Genomic DNA, 18,068 nt, shown 5'->3' with positions numbered 1-18,068 from the left:
TTTTTAATCCCAATCAACAGCAGACTTCAGCTAACTAAGCATGTATTGGGATTATTATATACCATCTTCTCTCCCTTCAGACATGGCATGTACTTGCAAAGGTAGTTTGTTTCTTATTTGTCTGAGGGGAGGAGAGTCAAGACCAGCATGTTGTCAGGGCAGGGGATTAGAAAATATTTGAGTATAGCTGATGGAGAGGACACAACTAGGTCAGAGTTAGAAGAAAACACAAAGGGAAAAGGAAAACAGCAAGAGACTTCAGATGCTAGAAGTGAGCAAGTAGTAAACAGAGGAAATGGGACAGAACCAGAAGTCAGCTCTGGCAGAGCTTGCAGGCTATAAACCAAATCTAACCCTATGAATGGCTGTGATGTTTCAGTTCCCAGATAAGCTCGATGCTTTTTATGCATACTTTGAAAAGGAGCATAAAAGTATGGCTTTGTGGATCCCTGTACCATCTGGTAACCATGTGATCTGTTTCAGATGTTGACGTCAGAACATCTTTCAAGAGGGTCAGGTGCTGATAATGTTCCTGCTAGGGCTCTGAAAACCTGTGCCAACTGGCAGGAGTGCTCGAAGACATCTTCAGCCTTTCACTGCTGCTGTTGGATGTTCCCACCTGCTTCAAAAGGATGACGATCATACCAGTGCCCAAGAACAAGGTGAGCAGCCTCAATGACCATCACCCAGTGGCACTCTCACCTGTGTTGAAGTACTCAAGAGGTTGGTCATAGCTAGAATCAGCTCCTGCTGAGGCAACACCCTGGACCCTCTGCAATCGGTCTACTGCAGATGCAATCTGATTCCACTTGGGTTTGGATCACCTGGACAATACAAATACCTGTTCAACAACCATAGCCTCAGTTCTAATCAGCAAGCTCCAAAACCTGGGCCTCTGTACCTCCTTCTGCAACAGAATTCCCAACTTCCTCAGTGGGAGACCACAGTGTGAGAATTGGAAATAACATCTCCATCTTGCTGACAATCAACACTGGCACACCTCAAGGATGTGTGCTTAGTCCAGTGCTCTACTCTCTACACCAATGAATATGTGACTAGGTACAGCTCAAACACCATCTATAAATTTGCCAATAACTATTGTTGGCAGAATTTTAGATGGTGACAAAGAAATGTACAGGAGCTGGTCGGATCAGCTAGTTGACTGTAAAGTTGTTACTGTGACACCAGTTAAAGTCAGCAAGACCAAGGAATTAACTGTGGACTTCAGGAAAGGGAAGTTGAGGTAACACACCAGTCTTCAAGGGATCAGAAGTGGAAAGGGTGAGCAGTTTCAAGTTCCTGGATGTTGACATCTGAAAATCTATCCTGGGCACAACATATTGATGCAATTATAAAGACATGACAGCAGCTATATTTCATTAGAAGCTTGGGAGAATTGGCATGTCAAAGATGCCCACAAATTTCCACAGGTGTACTGTGGAAAGCATTCTAACAGTTTGTACCACTGTCTAGTGTGGAGGGGCAATGCATCTGTACAGGACTGGGAAGCTGCAGGAATTTGTAAACTCTGCCAGTTCCATGGGCACTCACCTCCCCAACATCAAGGAGGCCTTCAAAAGTCAATGCCTCAGAAAGTTAGCATCATTAAGGATCCACGTGCAATCTTCTCATTGCTGCTGTCAAGTGTGTACAGGAGCTTGAAGACAACATTTCAGGAACAGCTTCTTCCCCTCCATCAGATTTCTGAATGGACTTTGAACCCTTAAACTACCTCAATTTTCTCCCCCACCCCCCCCCCCACACACACCTTTGGAATTACTGATATTTTATAGACTGTACACTCATTGTAATTTACTGTTTTAATATATTGTGATGTACTACTGACACAAGACAGATTTCATGACACATGCCAGGGATATCAAATTCTTCCCACAATGCCCCACCCACCTACTCCCCTGCCCAGTTGTATCAATTGCTTTGTGCTTGCAAAGGGAACTATATTTTTGGCTGCAGCAAGCTGACAGATTCCAATCCAACTTTAGGCAGTAAATTGCTGCCACATTTAATGCATGTGCTCAGGCCAGAAAGCAATTAAGGGACAGAAAATGACAGTGTCCAGTATGGCCAGATGACCCATTGCCAGCCCAGAGGTATACACTAAAGATCTTTCCGGAGGAGGGGTAGAAGATTTAGAAGAAAAATCAGCTTACATAGGTACTGGCCCCCAATTATTGTCTGTAGAATTTAAAAACACACTAATGCAGGAAAATGGTATCTGACAATTGGGAACCAATAACTGACTAGCTGAGAAAGTGGGTGACTGGCAGGAACAAGGCTGGCAAGCCCGTAAAGTTAAATGAGATCTTCCCAAGTTAACCCTAGTCACAAATGCTTGTCATGCAAACAGTCAACATTGGTGTTTAGAGTACAATCTACAAGCACCTTAGACAGCAGTCCTGTTTTAATTGGTTTTTTAATTGGTAGTTTGATAGGTCAAGTAGATCAGCATTTCCCAACAGGCAACCAAGACAAAATACTGTTTATAATAGATTCTAACAGATTGCTTTGAAGCTTTCTCATTCCTTTTACATTCCACACTTCTACCATTGGAAAGATTTGTTACTCCAGTGGAAATCAAACTATAATCAAGGATATTGAAATCCTCAGACAGTGGGTATCTAAAGTGTGTTAGATAACAGATCTAAACAGCTTTCCTCAAATTTTGAAATGGCCTCTTCACTATAAAACAGTCTCTTGACTACAGCTTTAGTACAGATGAAGAGTCTGCATTATGGACCCACTCAGTGACCTGCACTCTGTTTTAGTAAAGTGCCAAAGTACATTTTGTAACCAAAGAGAGGTTGAATCCATTACCCCAGTATTCTTTACATATTCACTCAGCCCCTGTAGCAAGGCAGCAAACACCAGGTCTCCAACGAGGTTCTGCAGAATGACACAACTTCAAAATTCTAGAAGTCTGAGGTGCATGAGGAATGATACAAAACAGATTAGAGTAATGTAGGAAATGCCTGACTTTTCCTTGAACAGAGTCACTAATTTATCCCCCCCCAAAAAAAAATCACTGAAAGAACATGGCCATTGCCTCAAGCAAGTTTGCTAAATTTGCTCACTTTTCCCAACTATGAACCAAACTCTAAACGTCAATACAAACCAAGCCAAAAACTATACAACTAACCAATGTTCAAAAGTCAAGCCAAAGCTACATGTTTAAGGTGCAAATAAAGTAGAAATGCTTTGGAGGAATCCATATTTTTTCCCCACAATAGTTGAGTGCAGCCTGGACTAGAAAGAGACCTTTTCTGCTTTTCAATAATGCCACAGAAGTTCTCAAAACTAAAGCCCCTTCAACTTCATCCAATTTCCCAGGGCTGCAGGTTATCAATGGCATGCTTGTATCTATAATGAAAGTTGAATTTTGTTTCAGTACTAAATGCAAGCAATCCAGTGCTACCAAAACTAATTGGTTTAATTGTCTTTGGAGCATTCAAAGGCTATTCAGATATGTCAAGTTCTCATTTGAGGGAAAGCTAACAGCAGGTTTATTGTTATATTTTCAATACAGAAACACTGGTTGGTAGTGTGTAGAGCCTGCCTATTCTCATTGCCACATCTCTTCTCCAATGTTGTAAAGGAAGACTGACCAGTAGACCCAGCCCTCATGAGGAAATCTGGAACTTTGTCATAGCATCAGAATAAGGAGGGGGGCAGGGGAGAGAACTGGATTGAATGTCAAGCAGCTTGAAGAAAATTGAGCAAGGCTAACAGGAGTCTGTAGAAATCCAAAGAACACACCAAGATACTACCTAACCTTTCAGTGCCACTTTCCTGTACCAAGCCTAGATTCCTCAATTTTCAATATACAAATGTCTACCAATCTTGAATATAGTTAGCAACCAAAAGACCATCTTAGGAAAAAAAAATTCAAATATTCAGTGATACAGCAAGGGGGTAAGTTATTCAGCCAATGAAGCCAAACCAATCCATTTTACATTAATCCAACAACAATGCCTTTTTTTTTTATTCTCCCCACTTTCCCCAAGAGCCCCAGGCTGCACCACCCCCTACACACCTGAGAATTTACAAAGGCCAAAGATCATATCAACCCATGTCTTTTGGATTGAAACCAAAAGACGACTGCTGTTTCCAGAAACCACGGGCATCCTCCCTATATTCTGATAATATGAATGATCATTTCATTCAGACTTAAACCACCCCAGTCTAAACCAGGGGTTCCGCAGACTCCAGCTTGGGAACCCCCGTTCTAAATCAAAGATGGAGCAAGCCCAAACTGTCATTTGAAAGACATTACCCAAACACAGGTATCCATCTGATGAACCTTTAGACACCTACTATTTGAAAGATACCACGGTAAGGAGACCCCTCTCTGTGCAATGTTCAACATGGTCTCACCATAGTCAGTTGTAGCAAGACATCAGCTTAGTCCCACGTCCTTTTTGCAAAAAACATACAATTTGCCTAATTAGTTAAAATCCATTTTAAGTTGGTGATTTGTGCTCCATACACCACTTCTCAATCTCACCATTTCACTTTTCCTACTTGGGTAAACAACTCCACAATTCCCACTCCCATGTTATATTCCATCTGCCATATCCTTACACATTATCAATCCACCAACACTTTAGGCACAATTCTTTACCACTTAATTTTGTGGCATCAAATTTGGATATTACATTTGATTGAGTCATCTACGTAATCATAGGTTAGACTAGTATGTACCTTGTCAATCTTTACAACTCACTGGTCAGCCTCGAACCAAAAACCATTTATCCCTTGGTTTGGTCATTAACTGATGTTTAATGATAGATAACATGGTGGTGTAGTGGTAAGGGCACTGCTTTACAGAACCAATCACCAATTCGTGGCTCAATTCCCACCAATGCCTGCAAGCAGTTTGTACATTTTTATGACTGAGTGGGTTTCCTCTGAATGCTCCAGTTTTAGCCCTTCCCCACACCTATCCCAAAGATATATGGTTAGGGTTAGTGAGTTAGACATCATAGCATGCTCATGCCTTCCCCTCCACCAGCCCCCCCCCCCCCCCAACCTTTCCATTTTGCTTGAAAGAGATTTCAACTTCTAATCTGTGGAAACCATTGCAGAATTTATAGAATTTCATTCACCATCTCTGAACCCCTTCTGTCCATAACCCAAGTGGCAGGTCAGTCTCTTGGGATATATTGTTTGTCATTCCAATCAACCTCCAAATCAGAATTTAATTTGTTCCCCCCCCCCACCCCATCTAAGAAATTCACTTTCTCTATTCCCTATGCAATGTCTCTATGTCTACTATTTGAAAGATACCACGGTAAGGAGACCCCTCTCTGTGCAATGTTCAACATGGTCTCACCATAGTCAGTTGTAGCAAGACATCAGCTTAGTCCCACGTCCTTTTTGCAAAAAACATACAATTTGCCTAATTAGTTAAAATCCATTTTAAGTTGGTGATTTGTGCTCCATACACCACTTCTCAATCTCACCATTTCACTTTTCCTACTTGGGTAAACAACTCCACAATTCCCACTCCCATGTTATATTCCATCTGCCATATCCTTACACATTATCAAAAGATATATGGTTAGGGTTAGTGAGTTAGACATCATAGCATGCTCATGCCTTCCCCTCCACCAGCCCCCCCCCCCCCCCAACCTTTCCATTTTGCTTGAAAGAGATTTCAACTTCTAATCTGTGGAAACCATTGCAGAATTTATAGAATTTCATTCACCATCTCTGAACCCCTTCTGTCCATAACCCAAGTGGCAGGTCAGTCTCTTGGGATATATTGTTTGTCATTCCAATCAACCTCCAAATCAGAATTTAATTTGTTCCCCCCCCCCACCCCATCTAAGAAATTCACTTTCTCTATTCCCTATGCAATGTCTCAATGTCTACTATTTGAAAGATACCACGGTAAGGAGACCCCTCTCTGTGCAATGTTCAACATGGTCTCACCATAGTCAGTTGTAGCAAGACATCAGCTTAGTCCCACGTCCTTTTTGCAAAAAACATACAATTTGCCTAATTAGTTAAAATCCATTTTAAGTTGGTGATTTGTGCTCCATACACCACTTCTCAATCTCACCATTTCACTTTTCCTACTTGGGTAAACAACTCCACAATTCCCACTCCCATGTTATATTCCATCTGCCATATCCTTACACATTATCAATCCACCAACACTTTAGGCACAATTCTTTACCACTTAATTTTGTGGCATCAAATTTGGATATTACATTTGATTGAGTCATCTACGTAATCATAGGTTAGACTAGTATGTACCTTGTCAATCTTTACAACTCACTGGTCAGCCTCGAACCAAAAACCATTTATCCCTTGGTTTGGTCATTAACTGATGTTTAATGATAGATAACATGGTGGTGTAGTGGTAAGGGCACTGCTTTACAGAACCAATCACCAATTCGTGGCTCAATTCCCACCAATGCCTGCAAGCAGTTTGTACATTTTTATGACTGAGTGGGTTTCCTCTGAATGCTCCAGTTTTAGCCCTTCCCCACACCTATCCCAAAGATATATGGTTAGGGTTAGTGAGTTAGACATCATAGCATGCTCATGCCTTCCCCTCCACCAGCCCCCCCCCCCCCCCCAACCTTTCCATTTTGCTTGAAAGAGATTTCAACTTCTAATCTGTGGAAACCATTGCAGAATTTATAGAATTTCATTCACCATCTCTGAACCCCTTCTGTCCATAACCCAAGTGGCAGGTCAGTCTCTTGGGATATATTGTTTGTCATTCCAATCAACCTCCAAATCAGAATTTAATTTGTTCCCCCCCCCCACCCCATCTAAGAAATTCACTTTCTCTATTCCCTATGCAATGTCTCTAGTTGGTCTGCAAGTGACCCATGTTAACTTCTGTAGGGGAAGGAAACAGGGCGTGACCAAATAACTGGATGTCAAACAGGCACAAGAACTACACAGTACCCCCTTGCTATTCCTGATCTGAGATTCCAAAGCTGATTTAAAGATGTGATCAAGTCTTTTTAAAAACACAAACACACCCCTGGAGAGAGGTTAATCAAGGCTACCTAAGAAATGGTTGTGAAATACTTACCTAGAATCACAAATATGGGAAGTAGAGAGTTCATTTTGGGAAAAAACTGCCACCTCATTTCTTGTATTCGATTCTGGTTCAAACAGTGGAAATCATTCTCTGTAGACCTTTGGGTGTTGGGGGGGGGGGGCGGAAGGAGGAGAAATTGGTTTGTTCAGAATATTTTGCTGCTTTAATAGGCATCTTCATTAGAAACAAATCCCTTTCTGCAATGGAACTATATACTTTAACACTACAAATCTATCCTCAAGACATTCCTTCAGTTTCTCTATTACTCAAGATAGTTCACCACACAAATATTCTCAACCCCATTTGATCACCAACTGCTAACCACTCAATAGCCATGTTTCATTCCTGTGGAAAGTATTACTAATTCTTTGAGACCTAATCCTTCAGTCCTGACCCAATCTTGCAGCAAAAGCTGTAGCAGAGCTCTTGTAGAAATCAAACAGTATATGAACTCTATGCTGTGTAGTCACTGTTTGCCTTGTACCTTTTAATAGTTTAAGACAGTAAGCTCAAAACCATTTGCTGCTTTCACCAATCACCCATCAGCCTTCGTTGCTATCTCCCCTTCCTTCCACTGCCCATCACCTTCCACTTGGTTCCACATCACTTGCCACTCTTGCTTCCACAAGATATAGGAACAGGATTAGGCCTTTTGGCCCATCAAGTCTGCTCTGCCATTTTATCATGGTTGGTCCATTTTTCCTTTCAGCAACAATCTCCTGCCTTCTCCCTGTATTCCTTCATGCCTTAAGAATCTACCAACCTTTGCCTTAGATATATCCAATGACTTGGGCTCCGCAGCCACCTGTGGCAATTCCAGATTCACCACTCTGGCTATCCTGGAGATCTCCCATTTTTCAGCACAGATGAAGGGTCTTGAACCAACACGTCAAACTGTTCACTTCCCTCCATAGATGTTGCTTTAGCCTTTTACACCTCACTGTACTAGATCATCAATTCATCTTACCATCTAATCAGCCACATCCACTTTCTTTTGTTTGATTTCTTGTAGGTGCTAACAATTGGAACGCCCAATTCCAGCACAGTATCAATGTTAATTTTCCATCAGTGCCAAAAGCAATTATCTGGACTGTTCTTGTTTTCTTTCTATTATTCATCATTTTTCTACCTTACACAAAGTTCATTTTCTCACTTCTCCAGTTCTGTTGGGTCAGAACCAAGTTCATCATTTTCATCCACAGAAGGTGCCTGACATGCCAAGTGTTTTTAGCATTGCTTACCATCCAAATTCCCAGCATCTGCAATTGCTTTAACTGATTGGTTGCTGGCCTCCATTTCCCCATAAACTGCAAACCATGTCACATCCCACAAAGCTACATATTACCCATATTGTTTTTACTTATTTGAGTTTCTCTTCAATAGTCAACCCAAAACAAGCATGGCTAAAGCAGAGTCCCAAGTTCCCAGGGCTGGATTTGAAGATATTTAACCAATAAACCCAAAATAAAAGCCGGGAATGTCACAAAATATTAACCTGTGCAAAAACAATTTGAGATGCAATGCTAATTAAATGTGCTCATAGGAATTTAGCCTATTATATCTACCTGCACATCAAGCATTATGAAATCTCATTTCCCCTTAAAGTTCCAACATCAATAGATAAAGCACCACCAGGTTACTGTGAAGACCAACCCACAAAAAAATGTACACATTCTCATCTAATCAAAGGTCACCTAACAGAAACCAGCAGTTTCTCAATAGATGCTGCTTGATCTTCAGCATTTCCCCTTTCGTTTCTATGTTTTATGAAACAAATTCTAAATTTATTCTTCTAATAATGTCAGTTTCCACCACCTTCTCAGCTCACTGTTGGAAGTAAACTTAATTCAAAATTGATTGCAAACTTTAAAGTTTATTCACTAGGCTCAGACTATTCTATTCCCCTCACACCTAGCCTTTTAAGTTAGGGATTCCCAACTTGGGATCCACAGTCCCATCAGTTAATGGTAGTGTCTGTGACATTAAAAATGGCTGGAACTCCTGCTTTAAGTGAACACAATTAGTTATTTGAGGTAGATCATTCCCTTGCTTCCTTGGCATTAAGGATAAAGAACAAAGCAAGATCAGGGTAATTAGTGGAGACTCAGCCAAGTTCATTTGGATATACAATTGGGCCAAGACCCATACCAACTATTTCTATCTCATGGACATTAATTACATTTTGGAATATTTGACACTTTCCATTTATGAATATGGGCTGCCCAACACCTCAGATCAAAGCTGGAGATCCCAATCTAGGGACAGCAACACAACCTTTCCTGTATTGCATGCATCCATCAAAATCAGACAGCACAAACCCAGCCTCATCAACCACTAGTCCATTTGAACATCAATTACCCATTGAAAATAATCCTGTTACCATCATGGCTCATAGGTTTCCATCTTCAGCAATTCATGCATTTATCTACAGAAATGTTGCCAAGTATTCCGTCAACCACCCACTCCAACAGAATGCACCAACTGCCCTCTGGTAGGAAAGATATCTCCTGGTTATCTGAAACCTATTCCTTCTGGTAGTTCTAGATATTGTGCTATGGGGAAAGTATCCCATCCACATTCAGTTTTGTATACCTCAACCTCCTCTGTTCAAAGGAGACCAATCTCTCCTCTCAAGACTCTTCATGCCAGGTATCACCCTGGCAGATCTCAGCTGCACATCTTGTGTCAATATGCACTTATATTGTGTGCCATCTCAAACTCCAGACACTTTCATCTTTAATCTAGATAAAATTTCATAAGCTTGACCATATAATCATTCTTGTATTCTATGGAGTGGCTATTGAAAGCTAGTATACCTATGTATGAGGACTAAACAGTTGCCATTTATCAGAACAGGTCAAGACCCTTCATCAGACCAGGAAAGGAAGGGGGAAGCAGCCAGAATAAGCTGAGGGAGGGAAGGAATACAAGCTGACAGATGAAGCAAGCTGGGAGGTGGTAGGTAAAAGAGGAAATGGGCCAAAGCAATCTGGGAAGAGAGCCGACCATGGGGAGGGAGGAGCAGGTGAGTAGGGAAGCCAGTTCCCATTTCCTTTTCTCAGTTCCTCTGTTTCCACATCTGTTCTCAGTGTGAAGCCTTCCATTCCAGAACATTTGAGATATCCTCCTTCAAAGAACAGGGCTTCACTTCCTCTTCCCCAGATGCAGCATTCACCTGCATCTCTCATTCCTCCCCCCCAGACTTTCTTCCCTCACCAGAACAGAGTTTCCATTGTCCTTACCTACCAACCACAAGCCTCCACATCATTTTCTGTAACTTCCGCCATCTTCTGCAGGTTCCAACTACTAAACACATCCTTTCCACCTCCCCTCTAAGATTTACTCTGTGCAACTCCCTTGTTCACATGTCCTCCCACACCCCCCCACCACCCCACCACTGATCTCCCTCCTGGCATATATCCCTGTAAGCATGGCAACAACTACACCTGCTCCGTCACTACCAGAGCACCAAATACTCCTTCTAGAGGAGGAAACACTTCATCAGCCATGATTGAATGGTGCAGCAGGCTCAATGGCCTAATTCTACTCCCATGTCTTATGGTCTTAAGTCTGTTGGGGTCATCTATTTTATCCAGTGCTTCAGGAACAGTCTCCACATTGGGGAGACTGACAAGACAGTAAATTGAGGCAATCTCATTATCAAGCACCTACTCTCCATCTGCTGGAATAGGCAGGATTTACCAGTTGCCACCCATTTTACCCCATTCCCATTTTGATGTGCTGCTCATTCCTAATGTCACCCATGTAGATCAACACTTGGTATTCTTTCTGTGTAGCTTCAAACCTGATGGCATGAATCTCAGTTTCTCTGGCTTCCAGCATTTTCTCCTCCCTTTACCCATTCTGGCTCCCCTCCCATCTTTTCCCTTCTCACCTGCCCATCACCTCCCTGGTACCTCTCCACTTTCCCTTTCTGCAATGGTCCACTGTTCTCTCCAGTCAGATTCCCCCTACAGCCCTTTGTCCCTTTCACCTCAGCTTCTCCAATACCCTGCTCCCTTACCCACCTTGCCCCTCACCTGATTTCACCCATCACCTCCTCTCCCTTTCATATTCTAGCTTCTTCTCCCTTCCTTTCCAGTCCTGAAGAGTCTCAGACTGCAACGTCAACCATTTATTCCTCTCTATGGGTGCTACCTGACCTGGTGGAAGATCTCAGCATTGTGTTTCTAGGAATTCTAGCATGTGTAGAATCTCTTGTGTTTATACCACATCTACCTGCTCCTTATGTTCCATGCTGTCACCTTCAGAGATCACCATACTTGCACACTAAGGACCCATTCCACAGTAATGCATCATTCATTGAGTGAAAGCACATCTACTTGAATTTATCAGCATTAATTCCATCTGCTATTGCTCTGCCCATCTTACCAACCAATACCATCCTGTAATGTACAACTACCTTCATTATATTGACAACATCTCTTGGATCCATGTCCTCCAATTTTACCATAGTGGGTAGGCTTTTACAATTGGCCAGACTGCTTAGTACACAAGTCACCTCTTACAAAGCAGTTGAGCATTAACACTAGGTCATTTGCTGAATGGGGTGGTTGGTGCTGCCAGCTTTCCTTTTCCAGTTCAGGAGCTTCAGCTCACATCTCAAGTTCTTCCCAGCTACCTTACTGGCTCTTTGGCTGGAATGGACTGAAGGCCTGTTTCTTCCCACGTGGCAACATTTAGATTGGAAAGGAAGCATGGACAGACTCCAAGGTGTCTTTGGAGAAAGGTAGGACTTAAGCAAGCAATCTTTTCTGATAAACCTTCTACTGAAGGGGGAGATATAGATACCAAGTACTTAAAAGTATATGCAATAGTCATGACAATTCATTCTTTAGCTATCCACCACACAGAAGTACACTTAATTATCCAACTATACCTCACTATGCAAATGATAAAGTCTACCAAAAACTCTGGAGGTCTATTAAACAGTGGAGAAAGTCTGATGCCTCCAATTCCAATTGCATAGTACCTTAACTTGAATTGTTGAAACCAAATCATTGACACCATTGTAAACCGAACTGAAATGGGAATATATCTGGACACTCACTGGGAGATTAAGTAATGCCTTTGGATTGAAAGCTACCAAAATCTGGCTGGAGCACTCAGAATACATCACTTCTGCTCTTTGAACAAAAAACGCCTTCATTCCAAACTATAATACTTCAACCATACAGCATTAGCCATTTACCAACATTTGGCTTTTATACAACAGCACACTTGGCTTAAAGTAACAAAAGGGATTTTGTTCAATTGCATAATCTGGATATTAAATTTACCTTGGAAATACAAGGAATTTAATTTAGTACATTAAGCAGCATGGATATGTCATCAACGTTAAACAGCTCTTGTAAAGCTTGGAAGGATAAAGTACCAAGATATTTATTGCAAGTAGCAAAAGTTGCTCAATGAGATATTACAGAGTATGACATGTTAACAGCCATGGCACTGAAGCTCACTAATAATAGAGCAAAGACACTCAGCTACAGTAGCTTAAGAATTCAGTTTAAGGAAAAAATGTTTTTGGAAAGATTAATTTGTAGCAAAATATCCTGACTGCTTATTAAAAACATAAACATGAGGAATTCTGCAGATGCTGGAAATTCAAGCAACACACATCAAAATTGCTGGTGAACGCAGCAGGCCAGGCAGCATCTCTAGGAAGAGGTACAATCGATGTTTTGGGCCGAGACGTCGACTGTACTTCTTCCTAGAGATGCTGCTTGGCCTGCTGTGTTCACCAGCAACTTTGATGTGTGTTGACTGGCTTATTAATTTCTTTTGGGTAAAGACAGGTTTCCTTCTATTCTGACATTTAATATCAACCAGATTAATGAGCTTTCCTCAGGAATGCACCTGCATAGACAGAAAGTCAACTAGACAGCAAACATAACTGGACTACTTCCATATGCAAAGCAACAAACTGTACTTGTAAATAATCTTGGTTGAACCAAGATTACTACATTATGCTAAAACTGGCCTTGAAGTCAACACCTGCTTTGAGCTGAAATATAAATCCTTATTCCATTTGAGGCAAAACCTTTATTTGATAACTTGAGTTTAATAATTTGAACCCTTACAAATTGCTTAATTGTTTTCAATCTGCCCTTATCTAGAAGAGAAACATAAAAATTGACCTTCGCAATTCATATAACAAGTACTTTTCCTGAGATTTGTCAGCCCAACCTCAAAGTTGCACATTAACACTTATGCACCAAGCAGTCTTTACAAAAGAATACAAAATTAATTTATCACAGTAAAAGTTACATTGAACTTAATGCAACTTTGAAAAGTCAGTCTAGAAACTACTTCTCTTCACATAGGCAACCTGAGCTATTTTCAGGCACTTTGTGAATAAAACCATCCCATAAGCAGACACTTGGGCCAGTACAACAACTTTAACCTTTATAAACCTTTCATCACTACCTTATCAACACTTTTTAAAGTGTTGCAGTTTTAAAAGCTAAATATATTTGATAAACAACTAAGAATGCTGTTGAGTCCAAAATCTTGATAACCCACGGTGTAGTAAGGCCAATATTCAACTAACTTTCTTCTAGTGTTAAATAAACCTGATGCAAGTTGGAGCATTACAAGATATTGATCATTGTTTTTGGTGGTAGGTTGGCAAAGTCAGAATCATAAGGTGTCAAAATCAGAAACAATTATTTTGATCTGCAAAAAAAAACCGTTACAAATACTTTCTCAACTATAAAGATAGTTACAGAAAACTTTTCACAAGTTTACTTACCAATTCGTACCCTACAGTTCTACAAAGAGAACATCAAAAATCATGCTAGTCCTCCCGTTATTTATTCATTGTCCCACCCAAGCAAACTTCGAATAACCTGCTGCAGTTCCATCTGGGAAGTGGGCAGCCCAGCCTACCAACAAGGCTCAGCTGAAAGCAATTGAAAAATAATTAATCGTCCAGTCTGCCGCGACTGACTCAATGGGCCACGTTTATTTTTTTTTTGGGGGGGGGGGAACAATGAATAGCACAGAGGTATTTGAATTAAAATACGTTTCCTTTAATCAATTATTCAACCCCTTCACATAATTTTAACAATTGTTACAATACCTCTATTTGCTGCCCCGTCAGATAACTGGTCGGTGCACTTGACTGATAGGCTGTTTCCAGACTAAACTTGGACTTTGTTTAATGGAGTTATCTGCGCTCGATATAATCGCAGGTGATAAATGGGCTGTTTATAAATGTCTGGTCTATTTCCCTAGAGAACTGCGTTCTCACACCCTACATCCTCACCTACATGTCTACCCACTTTTATTCGGATTTTAAGATGTGTATGGTACATAAGGTAGACAGTGTTTAATTACTTAAACCTGGTGGTGTTCGAAGGTGCGTCTGAAGGTTGTGTGTTTGAACTATGTTCTTAGGATTCTGGACAGAAATTCAGGGGTACAGCATCTACAAGTGACACAGGGTGTAGCTGCTCCTCTTGGCTCCACAGACCTGGGTCATGTATGTGCAGAGATCCCACATTCATGCTGTGACTGTATGGGTCTGTCTGAATGCTTATTTCCTCCCACGCTGCGGAGAACGGTTTGTTGGTAAACTGTCTTTTGTAGTATGAAGTGTTTGATAAGAGAACTAGGATGAAGTTACAGGGTAGATTGGAGAATATTTATTATCGTTCATCTGTACCTAAGTATAATGAAGAATAAAATGATTGTTACTCTGGATCCGATACAGCATAAGTTACACAATAAAAACACAATATTGTGTCCCGTGCTCCCGATACAGCCTCCGCTACACTGGTGAGGCCCGATGTAAAAACTGGGGGACCGCTTCGTCGATCACCTCCACTCCATCCACCACAAGCGGGACTTCCCCGTGGCCAGACAGATTAACATTAATTCTAATTCCTATCCCCGTGCCGACGTGTCGGTCCTGGACCTCCACTTGTGCCAAGATGAGGCCACCTCCAGGATGGAGGAGCAACACCTTGTATTATAGCTGGGTGGCCTCCAACCTGATGGCATGAATATCGATTTCTCCTTCCGGTAAAAAAAAATTCCCTTCCCCCTCCCCTCTTCTTCTATTGCCTATTTTGAACTTTCACCTTTTCTCACCTGCCTATCGCTCCCCCCTGGGTTCCTCCCTCCTTCCCTTTCTACTATAGTCCACTCTCCTCTCCTATCGGAGTCCTTCACCTCCATCCTCTGACCTTCCCCACCCACCTGGCTTCACCTACCAGCTTCTAGCTAGCCTCCTTTCCCACTGCCCACCTTTTCATTCTGGTATCTTCCCCCTTCCTTCTCAGTCCTGAAGAAGGGTGTCGGCCTGAAATATTGACTGTTTGTCCATTTCTATAGATGCTGCCTGACCTGCTAAGCTCCTCCAGCATTTTGTGTGTGTTACAATAAGTATAGATAGGTAAGATTAGCTTACGTACATAGACTGATTGTACTATGTACCTAACATGACGCTAGGCACAGAGGTATCTGTGCATAAGGTGCCTGATGGGAAATGATGAAGTAATGGTAATGGGCGATGTGGTGGGATGAGTTAATAGGTGAAGGTGTTGACTAGCCTGATGTGCGGGCGGTGGGGGTGGAAGTAACTGTATTTGTGTCTAGTGGTCTTAGCATGGATGCTACCTAGCCTTCTTGAAGGGAGTGGGACAAACAGTCCATGAACAGGGCTGGTGGAATCTTTTCTGATATTGCTGGCATTTTTCTGACACCTTTCTGTATACACCTTGGCGGCAGGAAGGCGGATGCCAGTGACGTATTGGGCAGTTTTAACTACCGGTTACAGAGTCCTCCTGTCTGCCTCCGTGCTGTTCCTGTGCCACACAGTGATGCAGATGGAAAGGAATAACTAGAGGTTTAGGATTTCGCTGAGAGTCACTTAGACTTGACAGATTCAGTGACCTCCTTTGTTGTGAAAAATCTCCATGGTAAAACAGGCAGAGGAGTGGTTGTGGGAAGAAATTAATACCACTGGCATATGTCATGATATTTGTTGTTTTTTGGCAGCAGTACTTCACAATACGTCATAAGAAAAGCTATGTTACAATTAGAAATATGTACAAGAAAAGAAAATTACATTGAGTAGTGCAAAAAAAAGAGGGGAAAATATTGAGATCGTATTCATGGGTTCAATGTCCATTCGGAAATCTGATGGCAGAGGAAAAGAAGCTGTTTCTGAAATAATTTGTGTGCTTCTTCAGGCTCCTGTACCTCCTTCCTGAGGGTAACATGAGGTGAGGGCATGTCCTGCATGACTGGGGTCCTTAATGATGGATGCCACCTTTATGAGGCACCACCTTTTGAAGATGTCCTTTTTCCAGTTAAGGCTAGTGTTCGTGATGGAGCTGGCTGAGATTACTAATCTCTGCAGCTTTTTCTGTCTTGTGTGGTGGCCCCTCCATACCAGATGGTGATGCAACCAGTTACAATGCTCTTCATGGCACATCTGTAGAAATTTGCAAGTGTCTTTGATGATATATCAATTCTCCTCAAACTCCAAATGAAATGTAGTGACACACACAAAATGCTGGATGAACTCAGTCGGCCAGGCAGCGTCGATGGAAAAGAGTACAGTCAGCGTTTCGGGCTGAGACCCTTCCTCAGGATGCTGTTGTGCCTTCTTTGTAATTGCATCAATATGTTGGACCCAGGATAGATCCTCACAGATGTCGACACCTAGGAGCCACCTGGCCTAGTTTACAAAAACCAATTTTCTACAATGTTATGACTTAACAAGCAATGTTAGATTGATTATAGAGACACAAGAGTCTGAAGTTCTGATGCAGGGTCTCAACCCATCAAGTTGACCATCCTTCTGCCTCGAGAGATGCTGTCTGATCCAATGAGTGCCTTCAGCAATTTGTTTTTTGTTTTGCTTTAGAATGATTACATTTGGGCCTGTGCTGAAGAGCAAGGGAATACTTGGAGACTGTTGAGGATGTGAGAGAGCAGGGACCCAGATCATATAAATTAGGCACAGGAGTAGACCTCTTCCTCTTTAGCCTCTTCAGCTTTAATTAGATCATGACCTATCTGATTGTAACTGCATTTCTGCATGCACTTGATACTCTTACTTTTCAAGAATCTATCTAGCATTGCCTTTACATCTGCAACAATTCTATTTCTGGTGTCCTTTGAGGAAAAGAGTTCCAAAGAATTACAGTACTCTCAGAGAAAAAGTTTGGCCTTGTCTTAGATTCCCCCACAAGAGAGAACATCCTCTCCACATCCACCTTGTCAAGTCATTTCTCATTCCTCTAAGCGCCAGTGTGTTGGTGCATTGCGAAGTGGTTAAGGCGTCGGTCTAGTGATCTGAAGGTCATTAGTTCGAGCCTCAGCTGAGGCAGTGTGTTCTGTCCTTGAGCAAGGCACTTAACCACACATTGCTCTGCGACGACACCGGTGCCAAGCTGTATCGGCCCTAGTGCCCTTCTCTTGGACAACATCAGTGGTGTGGAGAGGGGAGATTTGCAGCATAGGCAACCTTGCCCAGGCCCACGCCCTGCAAACCTTCCAAGGCGCAAATCCATGGTCTCACGAGACTAACAGATGCCTATATAAAAAAGCTCCAGAAGAGCATCATATTTTATAGTCCCCTTCCTCCTTTACCTTTGCCTCTCCCCCTCCCCTTCCCTCCTCCTCTCCCTCCTTCCTCTCCTTCACCCCCTCTCTCCTTCACCCCCTCTCTCCTTCAACCCCTCCCACCTTCCACATTCCACTCCAACCCTTCTCTCCTCCTCCTGACACAAGGGTTCCCAACCTGGGCTCCATGGACCCCTCAGTTAATGAGAAGGGTTCATGGCATAAAAGAAGGTTATGAACTACTGGAGAGGGATATGGGCTTAAAGCAGACAAATGGAACTAGTGCAGGTTAACAACCTTGTCAACATGGATGAGTTCAGCCTGTTTTTTTTTGTCTTATATTGTGCCAGGATTCTATGACCCCAAATAAAATCATGTTTCTTGCAAA

General features: G+C 42.1%; 1 protein-coding gene across 7 annotated transcripts in view; it reads right to left on the bottom strand.

Annotated features, from left to right (window-relative positions):
* The window catches only part of LOC134358523 (uncharacterized), a 70,172-nt gene extending 55,910 nt beyond the window's left edge, over positions 1-14,262 (bottom strand). Inside the window, exons 1-2 of one of the 7 annotated variants that reach the window (XM_063070841.1) lie at positions 14,184-14,262; positions 7,073-7,179 (exon numbers count right to left, since the gene is read on the bottom strand). In XM_063070841.1, the coding sequence (XP_062926911.1) occupies positions 7,073-7,130 (58 nt within the window). In that variant the 5' untranslated portion in view covers positions 7,131-7,179; positions 14,184-14,262. Of the gene's footprint in view, positions 1-2,835; positions 2,939-7,072; positions 7,180-13,853; positions 14,066-14,183 lie in introns of those variants that run through there. The other 6 variants (XM_063070845.1, XM_063070842.1, XM_063070840.1 and 3 more) reach the window with 6 other exon arrangements.
* Positions 14,263-18,068: the final 3,806 nt, after the last annotated feature.

This window comes from Mobula hypostoma, chromosome 18 (genome assembly GCF_963921235.1).
Source record: "Mobula hypostoma chromosome 18, sMobHyp1.1, whole genome shotgun sequence".
Classification (NCBI taxonomy): Eukaryota; Metazoa; Chordata; class Chondrichthyes; order Myliobatiformes; family Myliobatidae; genus Mobula; species Mobula hypostoma.
This window is presented reverse-complemented; position numbering and strand designations above follow the sequence as displayed.